The sequence below is a fragment of the Ursus americanus genome, chromosome X (assembly GCF_024610735.1).
Source record: "Ursus americanus isolate L20-20 chromosome X, mUrsAme1.1.p, whole genome shotgun sequence".
Taxonomy (NCBI): Eukaryota; Metazoa; Chordata; class Mammalia; order Carnivora; family Ursidae; genus Ursus; species Ursus americanus.
In genome coordinates, this window is record NC_142164.1 from 211,090 (window position 1) to 223,764 (window position 12,675).

Here is a 12,675-nt window from a genome sequence, read left to right on the forward strand (position 1 = left end):
TCCTTAGGAGCTTTAGGATATTTTATTCTATTTCTGTGAAAAATGCCATTAGAATTTTGATAGGGATTGCATTGAATCTATAGATCACTTTAGGTAGTGATAATCATTTTAATGATATTAATTTAATGATACTTATTTAATGATATTTAATAATAACAATATTAAACCTATAAACACAGGATGTGTTTCCATTTATTTGTGTCTTCTTCAAATTCTTTCATCAGTATCTTATAGTTTTCAGTGGTACAGATCTTTTACCTCCTTGGTTAAATGTATTCTGATTATTTTTTAATGCCATTGTATATGGGATGTTTTCTTAATTTCTTTTTCAGATAGTTCATTGCCAATGTATAGAAACACAACTTATTTTTGTATGTTGATTTTATATCCTGCAACTCTACTGAATTTGTTAAAGAATTTTTTGGTGGCGTCCTTAGGTTTTTCTACATATAAGACTATGTCATCTGCAAACAGAGATAATTTTACTTCTTCTTCTTCTTCTTCTTCTTTTTTTTTTTTTACAGTTTGGATGTCTTTTCTTTTTCTTGCCTAATTGCTCTGCCTAGGACTACCAGTATTAGGTTAAATAAAAGTAGTGAGAGTTGGCACCTTGTTTTATTTTTTTCTTCAAGATTTTATTTATTTATTTGACAGAGAGAGACAGCCAGTGAGAGAGGGAACACAAGCAGGGGAAGTGGGAGAGGAAGAAGCAGGCTCCCAGCGGAGGAGCCTGATGTGGGGCTCAATCCCAGGACTCTGGGATCATGCCCTGAGCCAAAGGCAGACGCTTAATGACTGAGCCACCCAGGCGCCCCACCTTGTTTTATTTTCTGAACCTTGAGAAAAAGCTTTCAGCTTTTCACAATTGAGGATGATGCTAGGTGTGGGCTTGTTGGATATGGCTTTTATTATGTTGAGGTACATTTGTAACCTTCATTTTGTTAATGTGGTGTATCACATTGATTGGTTTGTCGATGTTAAACCATCCTTGCATCCCTGGAATAGATTCCATTTGATCATGATGTATGATCCTTTTATGGTGCTGTTGAATTTGGTTTGCTGGTATTTTGTTGAGAATTTTACATCTATATTCATTAGGGATATTGGCCTATAATTTCATTTTATTGTGTGTCCTCATCTGGCTTTGGTATGAAGGTAATGCTGGCCTTACTAAATTAATTTGGATGTGTTCCCTCCTCTTTAATTTTTTGGAAAAGTTTGAGAAGGATTGATATAAATTCTTAATTAAATGTTTGGTAGAATTCACTCACGTACAGTTTTAAGCCTTTTTTTTGGGGGGGTGCACAACTGCAGCAGCCCAGTACTGAAAACAATCATTGGATAACTGAGGCTCGGTCCTGGTGCAACACACACTTAAGGCGGCGGTTTGGTTTGTAAATGTGTCAGTTCCCTGGAAAGGTACCTCCAATTTAAATAAAAATATTTAATTTGGGGGTTGGAGGGGGTGAGAAACCCATTTTGGCCTTAAGTGAGCTGATATATCTTTGAGCTAGGCCTAGGCATCTTCAGGAACCTTAGTGTACCAAAGGCCTCAAGGAAAGGGAAGGCACTGGGGTAAAGATCACTGTACTAATGAAGGAGCTTGTGGAAACAGGCGTGCTTCAGGCTGTAGACTTCATGCTGAATAGTTTCCTTAGCAGCTCCTGTTTCTATTGGCTCCTTCATTAGGATAGTGATCCCCACCCCCCTTGTCCTGGTATCCTATACTACTTCCCTTGTGCCACACTGCTGTGTGCACCTACCCCACCATCACCATTCTAATTGTGGAAACTCCCTCACAACTTGAAGAAGTATGAAACATTCTCAACACATCTAGTCCTATGGTACATACAGCAGTATCAGCCATAAGCACAGGAGTATGAGGAATGTCCATGAAAAAAAAAAAAAAAAACAGAATAGAAATTAACTTCAAGGACCTCAGTGGGGTGACCATAGTCAGCTGACTGCACTGAAATAACAACACTATAACCCAAATAGGTCTTACCAACAACAGCCCAAGAGGGGATCAAAAGTCTGATGCAGCTTCTTTTACCACAGAACAAATGGGACAATTTTTGGCAGGAGTTACAGCTTTTTTTTTTTTTTTTTTAATCAGGAACATGAAGTTCTTTATCTTGTGAAAGACAGCAAGCTGTTTTTCTCATGCTGACAGAAAGAGTAAGCCTTGGAATTCACCCCATTGTTTCAAGAAATGCTCCCTAGCAGGCAGGCATCAGGATTTTGTTGGGGATTATCAGTCACTCCACAACCATGGAGATTGAAACTTTCAACTTGCCGCAACCAAGACATTATTTATAGAGTAAAAATTTTGGACATCAGAGAAAGTTTCTAACACTTTATAAATATGTGTAGTTTAAACATGTAACATATTTTAACACCAATTACACATTTTACAATACATACAATTAATTGGCCCAAGCCTCTTTCACATCACAAGTTTACTTTAAACTTTTTTTCTCTTCACTGCAAGTTTTGTCCAAACTCTAAGAAGAATTTTTTTCGTTTTTGTTTTTGTTCTAACAAAAAGAGATACTACATCCTATCTCATCAGCTGGAAGCTTAGGGAGTTCAAGGTAGAGAGAAAGAGGCCAGCCTGCAAGGTTGGCTGGAGCTGCACGATTCTTTTTTTCATTTTTTTTTTAAGATTTTTTAAATTTATTTGACAGAGATAGAGACAGCCAGCGAGAGAGGGAACACAAGCAGGGGAAGTGGGAGAGGAAGAAGCAGGCTCATAGCAGAAGAGCCTGATGTGGGGCTCGATCCCAGATCACCGGGATCACGCCCTGAGCCGAAGGCAGACGCCCAACCTCTGTGCCACCCAGGCGCCCCTTTTTTTTTCATTTTTTATAAGCAGCTTTATTGAGACATAATTTACAGACCATACAACCCATTTAAAGTGTACAAGTCAATTGTTTTTATTATAGTCACAGAGTCATCCAACCATCACCAGAGTTAATTTTAGAATATTTTCATCACCTCAAAAAGAAATCCAATACCTTTTTCCTATCATCCCTGTGTCCTCACTCCCTCCAGCCTCTGGCAACCATGAATCTGCTATCTCTGTGGATTTCCCTATTGTGAACATTCCATATACATGGAATTATAAAATATGTGTCCTTTTGTATCTGCCTTCTTTTATGTAGCATAATGTTTTCAAGGTTCATCTATGTTATAGGAAGTGCCAGTAATTCATTCTTTTTATGACTGAATAATATTCCATTGTGTGGAAAGACTGCATGTTCTTTATCCATTACAGTTTGTAGATATTTGGGTTGTTTCTACCTTTTGGCTATTTTGAATAGTTCTGACATAAACAGTCATGTATAACTTGTTTGAATACCTGTTTTCAGTTCTGTGGGATGTATACATAGGAGTGGAGTTACCTTTTGGAGGAACCACTATTGTCCATTTCACATTCCCACCAGTTGTGTACAAGAGTTCCAATTTCTCCATATCCTTGCCAACACTTGTAATTATCATACTTCTTTATTCTAGCATGTGAGAGGTGGTATGTCATGGTGGTTTTGATTTGCATTTCCCTGTTTACTAATAATGTCAAGCATCTTTTCATGTGCTTATTGACAATTTGCTTATCTATGGAGAAATACCTATTTATATCCTTTGCCCATTAAAAATTTTTTTGTGAGTTGTCAAAGTTCTTTACATATTCTGGATGCTAGACTCTTATTTTTATGATTTGCAAATATTTTCCCACACTCTGTGTTTTCACTTTTTGAAATCCAATTCATCTACATTTTCTTTATTGTTTGTGCTTTTGGTGTCATATCTAAGACTCCATTGCCAAAACCTAGGTCATGAAGATTTACTACTATGTTTTCTTCTAAGGTTTTTATGGTTTTAGCTCTTATATTTGGGTCTTTGACACATTTTGGGTTGATATTTGAATATGGCGTTGGGTAGGTGTCCACATTCATTCTATTGCATGTGGATATGCAATCGTCCCCACACCAGCTGTTAAGATTATTTTCCTCCATTCAAGGAGATAATGCTTAGTGAAATAAGTCAAGCAGAGAAAGACAACTATCATATGATTTCTCTCATCTATGGAACATAAGAACTAGAATGATCAGTAGGGGAAGAAAGGGATAAAGAAAGGGGGGGTAATCAGAAGGGGGAATGAAACATGAGAGACTATGGACTATGAGAAACAAACTGAGGGCTACAGAGGGGAGGGAGGTGGGGGAATGGGATAGACCGGTGATGGGTAATAAGGAGGGCACATATTGCATGGTGCACTGGGTGTTATACACAACTAATGAATCATCGAGCCTTGCATCGAAAACCGGGGATGTACTGTATGGTGACTAACATAATATAATAAAAAATCATTATTAAAAAAAAAAAGATTATTTTCCTCCATTCAATAGTCTTGCTATCCTTATTGATAATAAATTGACCATAGATGTGTGGGTTTACTTCTGGACATTCAGTTCTATTCCAGAGATCTATATGTCTACCCTTGAGACAGTACCAAACTGCCTTGATTACCATCACTTTGTCTGAGTTTTTGAAATCAGTTAGTGTGTTCCTCCTACTTTGTTCTTCTTTTTCAAGATTGTTCTGGCTATTCACTTCCACACATTGGCTTTCACCATAATCTCAACCATTTGTACAAGTGCCCTTAGGCTTGAACTGTTCCACATTCTGTTGCAAATGAAGTCAGTTCCACCCGGAAGAGATTAGGAGTTGCTGTTTTATGCACTGCTTCTCTCCCTAGGGAAAATCTCTGAGCCAAGGCTACGGAGCTGAAGATAGGGACAATGGCAAGTTTCTCTCTGTATGGACAACCTGCTCTAGGTGTTAAATGATCCGTTTTGGGGGGGGGGGTTGCAACAGTCTGAGATCCTTCCAGTTTGCCTCTCCAGGGATGGAACCACTGCCTTATGAGATGGGTGATCATGTACCCAGTATTCTTTTTTTTTTAATGTTTTTTATTATGTTAGTCACCATACAGTACATCCCTGGTTTTTGATGTAAAGTTCGATGATTCATTAGTTGCGTATAACACCCACTGCTCCATGCAACATGTGCCCTCCTTAATACCCATCACTGGCCTATCCCAATCCCCATCCCCCTCCCCTCTGAAGCCCTCAGTTTGTTTCTCAGAGTCCATAGTCTCTCATGTTTCATTCCCCCTTCTGATTACCCCCCCTTTCTTTATCCCTTTCTTCTACCAATCTTCCTAGTTCTTATGTTCCATAGATGAGAGAAATCACATAATTGTCTTTCTCTGCTTGACTTATTTTACTTAGCATTATCTCTTCCAGTGCCGTCCACGTTGCAGCAAATGTTGAGAACTCGTTCTTTCTGATAGCTGAGTAATCTTCCATTGTATATATGGACCACAACTTCTTAATCCAGTCATCTGTTGAAGGGCATCTCGGCTCCTTCCACGATTTAGCTATTGTGGACAATGCTGCTATGAACATTGGGGTGCATATGGCCCTTCTCTTCACTACATCTGTATCTTTGGGGTAAATACCCAGTAGCGCAATGGCTGGGTCATAGGGTAGCTCAATTTTTCACTTTTTAAGGGACCTCCACACTGTTTTCCAGAGTGGCTGTACCAACTTGCATTCCCACCAACAATGTAGGAGGGATCCCCTTTCTCCACATCCTCTCCAGCAATTGTTGTTTCTTGCCTTGTCTATTTTTGCCATTCTAACTGGCATAAGGTGGTATCTCAGTGTGGTTTTGATTTGAATTTCCCTGATGGCTAATGATTTTGAACATTTTTTCATGTGTCTGTTAGCCATTTGTATGTCTTCATTGGAAAAGTGTCTGTTCATATATTCTGCCCATTTTATGATTTGTTTATTTGTTTCTTGCGCATTGAGTTTGAGAAGTTCTTTGTAGATCTTGGATACCAGTCTTTTATCTGTAGTGTCATTTGCAAATATATTCTCCCATTCCGTGGGCTGCCTCTTAGTTTTTCTGACTGTTTCCTTGGCTGTGCAGAAACTTTTAATCTTGATGAAGTCCCATAAATTCATTTTATCTTTTGTTTCTCTTGCCTTTGGGGATGTATCATGAAAAAGTTGCTTTGGCTGATGTCGTAGAGGTTGCTGCCTATGTTCTCTAGGATTTTGATGGATTCCTGTCTCACATCGAGGTCTTTCATCCCTTTGGAGTTTATTTTTGTGTATGGTGTGAGAGAGTGGTCAAGTTTCATTCTTTTGCATGTAGCTGTCCAATTTTCCCAGCACCATTTATTGAAGACACTGTCTTTTTCCCACCAGATGTTTTTTCCTGCTTTATCAAAGATTAGTTGTCCAAAGAGCCGAGGGTCCATTTCTGGGTTCTCTATTCTGTTCCATTGGTCTATGTGTCTGTTTTTGTGCCAGTACCATGCTGTCTTTGTGATCACAGCTTTGTAGTACACCTCGAAATCCGGCATTGTGATGCCCCCAGCTTTGTTTTTCCTTTTCAACAGTTCCTTGGTACCCAGTATTCTTAGTGCATCACGCCCAAATTAGAGCCTCCATCCAATGAGTGGGGGCTGGATAGGAGAAGGGAGCCCCCATCTCTCAACTGCACTTACCTGCACTTACTTAGTCTCAGCAACAGGTAGTGGGGAGCAGGATGAGAAACACTGAAGTTCTGCTCCTCCTAGGAAGAAAGTCTTCCAACTGGGAGTTGGGGGGAAGGGAACCCTATTTTCTTGGCTGCACCAGTCTGAAGTGGAGTCTCCTCCTTGCTGAGCTGGAAGAGGGGAAGGAGGTAGCAGATCTCAGTTCAAAAACTAGAGATTCTTACCAAATTTTTGTAGATTCTCTAGAATAGACATTTGACTTGCTGTTTGCCCTTAGGACCACTTCCAGAGACTTCAATTTTTAAAAAATAATTTTCACCAGTTCCACTGGGGAGTGAGTCTGCAGACCTCCTCACACTGTGGTGCTAGAAGTTGATGGAAGTTTCTTCTCTTAAAGCAGCTGAAATTCGGGTAAAGGACGGAGGGATTTGGGGGAGGCTGTCGAGTTGCTCATACCAATAAGCACTGCTTTGAATTTGCTTTTGGTTTTAAGTGGCTTTTTGTCAGCTATAACAATCTGAACTTTTAATGACAGCTAAGGCACCAAACATGTGGCTTATTTCAGTCCTACTTTCTGCTGCTTAACTTCCAAATGTGTATCTTCTAACCTACACCGTGCAATCCCTGAACATGTAGGACAGTGGGAGCTGTGCTACCAGATCCTGAGGAGTCTATCTTATCCCTTAAACTGGCCCTGTTTGTATTTTAAAAGGGCATTTTAAGTTCACCAGCCTCATGTTGGGCACCAAATCTGTAAGGCACAAGACCAAGACTGACAGATTTGTTGGGTTAAGCCACCCAAGCCCTTTTTAGATTCAGACAGTTTATTACTTACATTGTCAGCAGAAGGAAGAGAAATCAAAAGTACCAGCTCCTTGTGGTCCTTGTCCCACACACCAAAATGGATAAAAACCGAAATGAAAGGGGCTGGATGACTGCAGTGTGAATTGTGAGACATCCCATTGCCAAGGAGCCCCTGCTATGCTGCAGCTAAGCATTTCTACTGAGAGGGGTCAGGCAGTGAGTGATCCTCATGCCTCATACCAAGGAGGCAATGACAAATTGCTTCACGACAATCTTCCAGGGGAGCTAGGGAGATGGGTGGCAAATGGCCTCAGAGAAGTTCTTTATAGGCCTCCATCCTCTCATTAACAGGAGGATCTCAAGCTGCTTTGCAAAGACCCAGATTAGCTGTAGTTCAAGCCTTAACTATGTGGCATATGTGGAGACCATACAGGTACCAGGGCACCATGGCAGAGCTGTTACCCTATTCGTATATCCCCCCAAATCAGGGAATACAACACTACAATCCAATCTAAAGACCCCATTAAAATATTGCAACTGTCCTAACAGTTTCTTTTTCCTTTCTGGCCCGGAATCCAATATAGAAACACACATTATACTTAGTTCTCATGTCTTAAACGTCTTTTTGTTCAGGGAAACTCCTTGGCTTTAACCTATTTTTCATGTCCTTGACAGTTAAACCACCCATCAACCTGTCTTAGCCTCCACTGATGACCCTCACCTGAATCAACCACTACTATGATGATTACCCAAGGGTAATTTTCTAATTTCATCATTCCTTCTATATTTATTAGTTGACCCACCTATTCATTTTTATCAGTGTGGACTTATATCATTATATTATTCAAAGTATTACAATCCTTTACTGTATCTTGCGGTACAAATTGTCCCAGATTTGGCCAATGGAAGCCCCTTCAGGCTGGACCAATTTGCTTACTTAAATGGTTCAAAAAGATGGTCTGGGCATGCAACATACTTTCTCTGCCCCAGCCCTGGAATGTGCCATTTCTTCCAGGGGTCGCTGTTTACCTTTAGTGAAGGACAGTATTTGAGAACCAACATCTAGGTGATAGATGTGTTCATAGCTACTTCTAATCTCTGTCAGTGGATAGAAGGAAGAAATGTATGTATATAAGTATACATACAACATATATCACTATCTGTGCATATAAAAATTTTTTCCTTTGAAAAAACTCCATATTAATACTTTTAATTTCAATCCAATCTCTTGAGATTCATTTTACCCTTCCCCCTTTTCATGTTTGTAAGTTATTTTTCTGAGAAACCTAGCTCCCACTTTCCTCATTATTTGCACAATCAAGTAACTTGATTATCAGGTTAGAAAAACAATTTCAAACTGCCATAACTCTAGTGTAAATAGTTTAGAAGGTGATGGAGAGAGATGTTAAAGATGTCTATTCAATTTCTGATTTGTGCAAATGGTTGTCCAATTCACTGAGGTAAGAAACACTGGTAAGAAATATTCCCTAAATAAGGTTTAGATTGAAAACCACAAGTTCAGATTTAGATGTATTAAGAGAGTCAGTGGAAATGTGTAGAAGGCAGGTGGAAATGTAGATCTAGACTCACACAGATTTGTCTGTCAACTCCATATAGGTAAGCAACAATAGAGAAGCCTATGAGTGAATATGAGAAGGAATAGCTAGAGAAGAGGAAAACCAGAAAATAGCAGAAGGCAAGATAGGCAGATTTCAAAGAAGTGTGGCCAATTGTGTCAAGATTGAGAGGTTCATTAAGGGCATGAAAAGCATCTATTGACATTCACTATGTCCTGGAGGTCACTGGTGACATTAGCCCGAGTGGTTTGAATGGAGTGATATGGACAGAGGTCAGAACTCAATGACCTGAATGAATAGGAAATGACAAAATGGAGAGAGAAGGCAAGTGTATATATTGTTCCCATCAGAGTCTTGGCTATGATTGAAAATAGAGAATCTACTGACCAGAAGGGGGATACAAGGTTGCACAAGGAGTGCAATATTTTGTGTAAAGTAAGACCAATTGGTGCAGGTGGGAAAGTAATGATACATCTTCTTTACATCACTGTTCCTTGTGATGCTGAACACTTTTAAAGACTAAACACTGAGCTAAAAGGAACCTTGGTGGTGATCCACTCTAACCTTATAAATGAAAAAAATGAAGCCCAGAAAAGGAAAGGGACATGTGCTCAATGTTGGCCTATAAAAACATTCAAATCATTTTATTCCCCTTGGATTTTCTTTTCATCACTCTTATTTCATAAACTAAGTACCATTCCTCCTAGTTCCTTATTTAATATGTCTAACTTTTTATTTTGTAATAATTATAGATTTACAGGAAGTTGCAAAAATAGTACAGTGAGTCCCAGTACCCTTTACCCAGTTCCCCCCCAGTGGCAAGATCTTACATTACTATAGTATAACTTCAAAACCGACATATTGACAATGGCACAATACTGGTAACTCGACTACAGACCTTATTCAGTTTCACTAGATTTCACATGCATTCATTTGTGGGTGTGTGTAGGTCTATGTAGTTTTAGCATAGATAATGTAATCAATACCATAATCAAGATACAGAACTATTCCATCAGCACAAAGGAACATCCTGTGTTATCCCTTTATAGTCATGCATATCCCATACCCCCTCCAGTCCCTATCCCTGGCAATCATTAATCTATTCTTCATTTCTATAATTTTGTCATTTCAAGAATGCAGTCATATACTATGTGACCTTTTGAGACTGGCCTTTTCATTTATCAAAATCCCTTGAGGTCTACCCAAATTGTGTATATCAATAGTTGTCTGTTTCTCTTCATTGCAGAGTAGTATTCCATGGTACAGATGTTTGGTTTAATCACTCATTCAATTGCAGGACATCTGGGTAATTTCCAGTCTTTAGCTCTTACAAATAAGCTGCTAAGAACATTTGTGTACAAATTTTTGTGCCATCACAGCTTCTCATTTCTCTGGGATAAACATCCAGGAGTGTAACTGCTGGGTTGTATGATACATGGATGTTTTTTATTAGAAATTCCCAAACTCTTTTATAGAGTAGCTGTACCATTTAACATTCCTATAAGTAATGTATGAGAGATCCAGTTTGTATGCTCAACAGTGTCTGGTATTTCCACTACTTTTTCTTTAGCCATTCCAATAAGTATGTAATCATAATTCATTGTGGTTTTAATTTGCATTCCCTGATGACTACTGAAGTTCAACATCAAATTTTCATGTGCTTACTTGCCATCCATATATCCTCTTTAGTGAAATGTCTATTCATGTCTTTTGCTCATTTTCAATTGGATGGTTTTCTTATTGTTGACTTTATATAGTCTAGATTGATCAGACATATGGTTTGCAGATAACTTCCCTCAATGATTTCCTCCTCTTAAATTTTTACAGAGCAAAAGTTTTTCATTTTGATAAAGTCCAGTATATTGTTTTCCTTTTAGGACTGTGCTTTTGTAGTGAAGGCCAAGAGCTTGTTGCCTAGCCCAAGATCCTGCTGATTTTTCTGGTTTTTTTCCTAAAAGTTTTAAAGTTTTACATCTTACATCTAAGTCCATGATATATTTTGAGTTAATTTTTGTCTAAGGCGTGCAGTTTAGGTCAAAGTTCATTTTTTTGCCTATGGGTATCAATTGCTCCAGCATAATTTGTTGGAAAGACTGTCTATCCTTACTCCATTGAAATGCTTTTACACCTTTGGCAAAATTAGTTGGGCATAAACCACACTGTCTTGATTACTGTAGCTTTATGGGAAGTCTTGAAGTCAGGTAATGTGAGTCTTCCAACTTCTCCAAAATTGATTTAGCATAATTAATTTTATACCTGGATATTTTCGTTTTCCCTATAGGGAAAGAAAAGAATAGAAAAGAACTGTGGCTGTGGGAAATTAAGGAAAATACAGCATTTACACTCCACATGCCCTATCGTAGTGGTTTTTAAACTTCAGTATGCCCTAGAATCAGCTGGGGAGTTCATGAAGATTTCTAGGTTCCACCCCCAGAGATAAAGTCTGACCTCCAAGTGATACTCATGCAGGTGGACTACACACTGAAATGTGAAAAACAATAATCTAGGGAGAAACAAGAAGAAAAAACAAAACCCAACCCTTTGTCACTACTGTTGGGATTGTTTTCTTCCCACCTCCTCCAATGCCCACTTTAATTTCCAGTATGCAATAGGCTTGACTCTTTTCTAAAGACACACACACTCTTTTCTAAAGACGCACTTACCTTATACATGGAAAGAATAATGCAACAGAACTTGTTAAAACATGATTTTTGTTACATCCTAGGTCCTTAATGTTTCTGGAAAAACATACTTATATTATAATGGAAGTTCCTAGGTAAATAGGATCTGCTCAACAGGAATTTGCTTCAGAGTCAAGTATGCTAGAACTCATCTATTTGGTTAGAAAGGGCACCCACATAGATTCAACCTTTGATAGGTATCTTAGAATACCTAATATTTTAGAGATCAAGAAGACTTCAAAGTTAGTGAGTATTAGGGAGGGCACATATTGCATGGTGCACTGGGTGTTATACGCAAGTAATGAATCATGGAACTTTACATCAAAAACTAGGGATGTACTGTATAGTGACTAAGATAATATAATAAAAAATATTATTATAAAAATATAAAAATTTAAAAAAATTAAAATAAAATAAAATAAGATAAAATATGCTCCTAGGACATTTTATTACAAGATGTCCTTGCCAACATACCTTCCATAGCCCTTAAAAGAAAACTTTAATAAAAAAAACTTTAATATTCTACTTAAAGAATCTTTATATGCACTTTGTAGGCCAGTTACAGGTAAGAGGGTTCACTGAGTCCTAATGAAACTTTTTTTTTTCAGGAAGACACCTTGTGTTTATTGCATTATTAAAAATTCATCCACTGGGAGATAAAGAGAGCTGCTCCATTGTCCAACTACAAATGAGGTGGGTGAATTTTTAGACCATGCTTAATATACAAATTGAAAAAAAAAGTTTGTTTACCCCATTGTTTATTCTAGAGAAGAAAGTTCTTGCATAAGCTCCTCCTTTTCTTGTTGCAACTCCTGCAAATGCTGTTGGTTTTGTTCCAGTCTGTCCTCCAACCATTGTAGGAGAGGCCCGCTGACTGCTGACATTTGACTGCACAGATTCTTGGTAAACACTTCAATAGGAAAAACACAGATAAGATAACACTCCACCACCAATGCCTCCCCCCCCCAACTGTGGGCACATAAAGAAGGAGTTGGAGCAGGAGGTAGTACTAGCAGATGATTTTATATCACTAGCCAGG

General features: G+C 38.5%; 1 protein-coding gene across 1 annotated transcript in view; it reads right to left on the reverse strand.

Annotated features, from left to right (window-relative positions):
* Nucleotides 1-5,649: 5,649 nt before the first annotated feature.
* The window catches only part of BRCC3 (BRCA1/BRCA2-containing complex subunit 3), a 65,142-nt gene continuing 58,116 nt past the window's right edge, over nucleotides 5,650-12,675 (reverse strand). The window contains exons 11-12 of the mRNA XM_087859849.1: nucleotides 12,387-12,546; nucleotides 5,650-11,230 (exon numbers count right to left, since the gene is read on the reverse strand). Coding sequence (XP_087715975.1) covers nucleotides 12,395-12,546 — 152 coding nt within the window. The 3' untranslated portion in view covers nucleotides 5,650-11,230; nucleotides 12,387-12,394. The remainder of the gene's footprint in view (nucleotides 11,231-12,386; nucleotides 12,547-12,675) is intronic.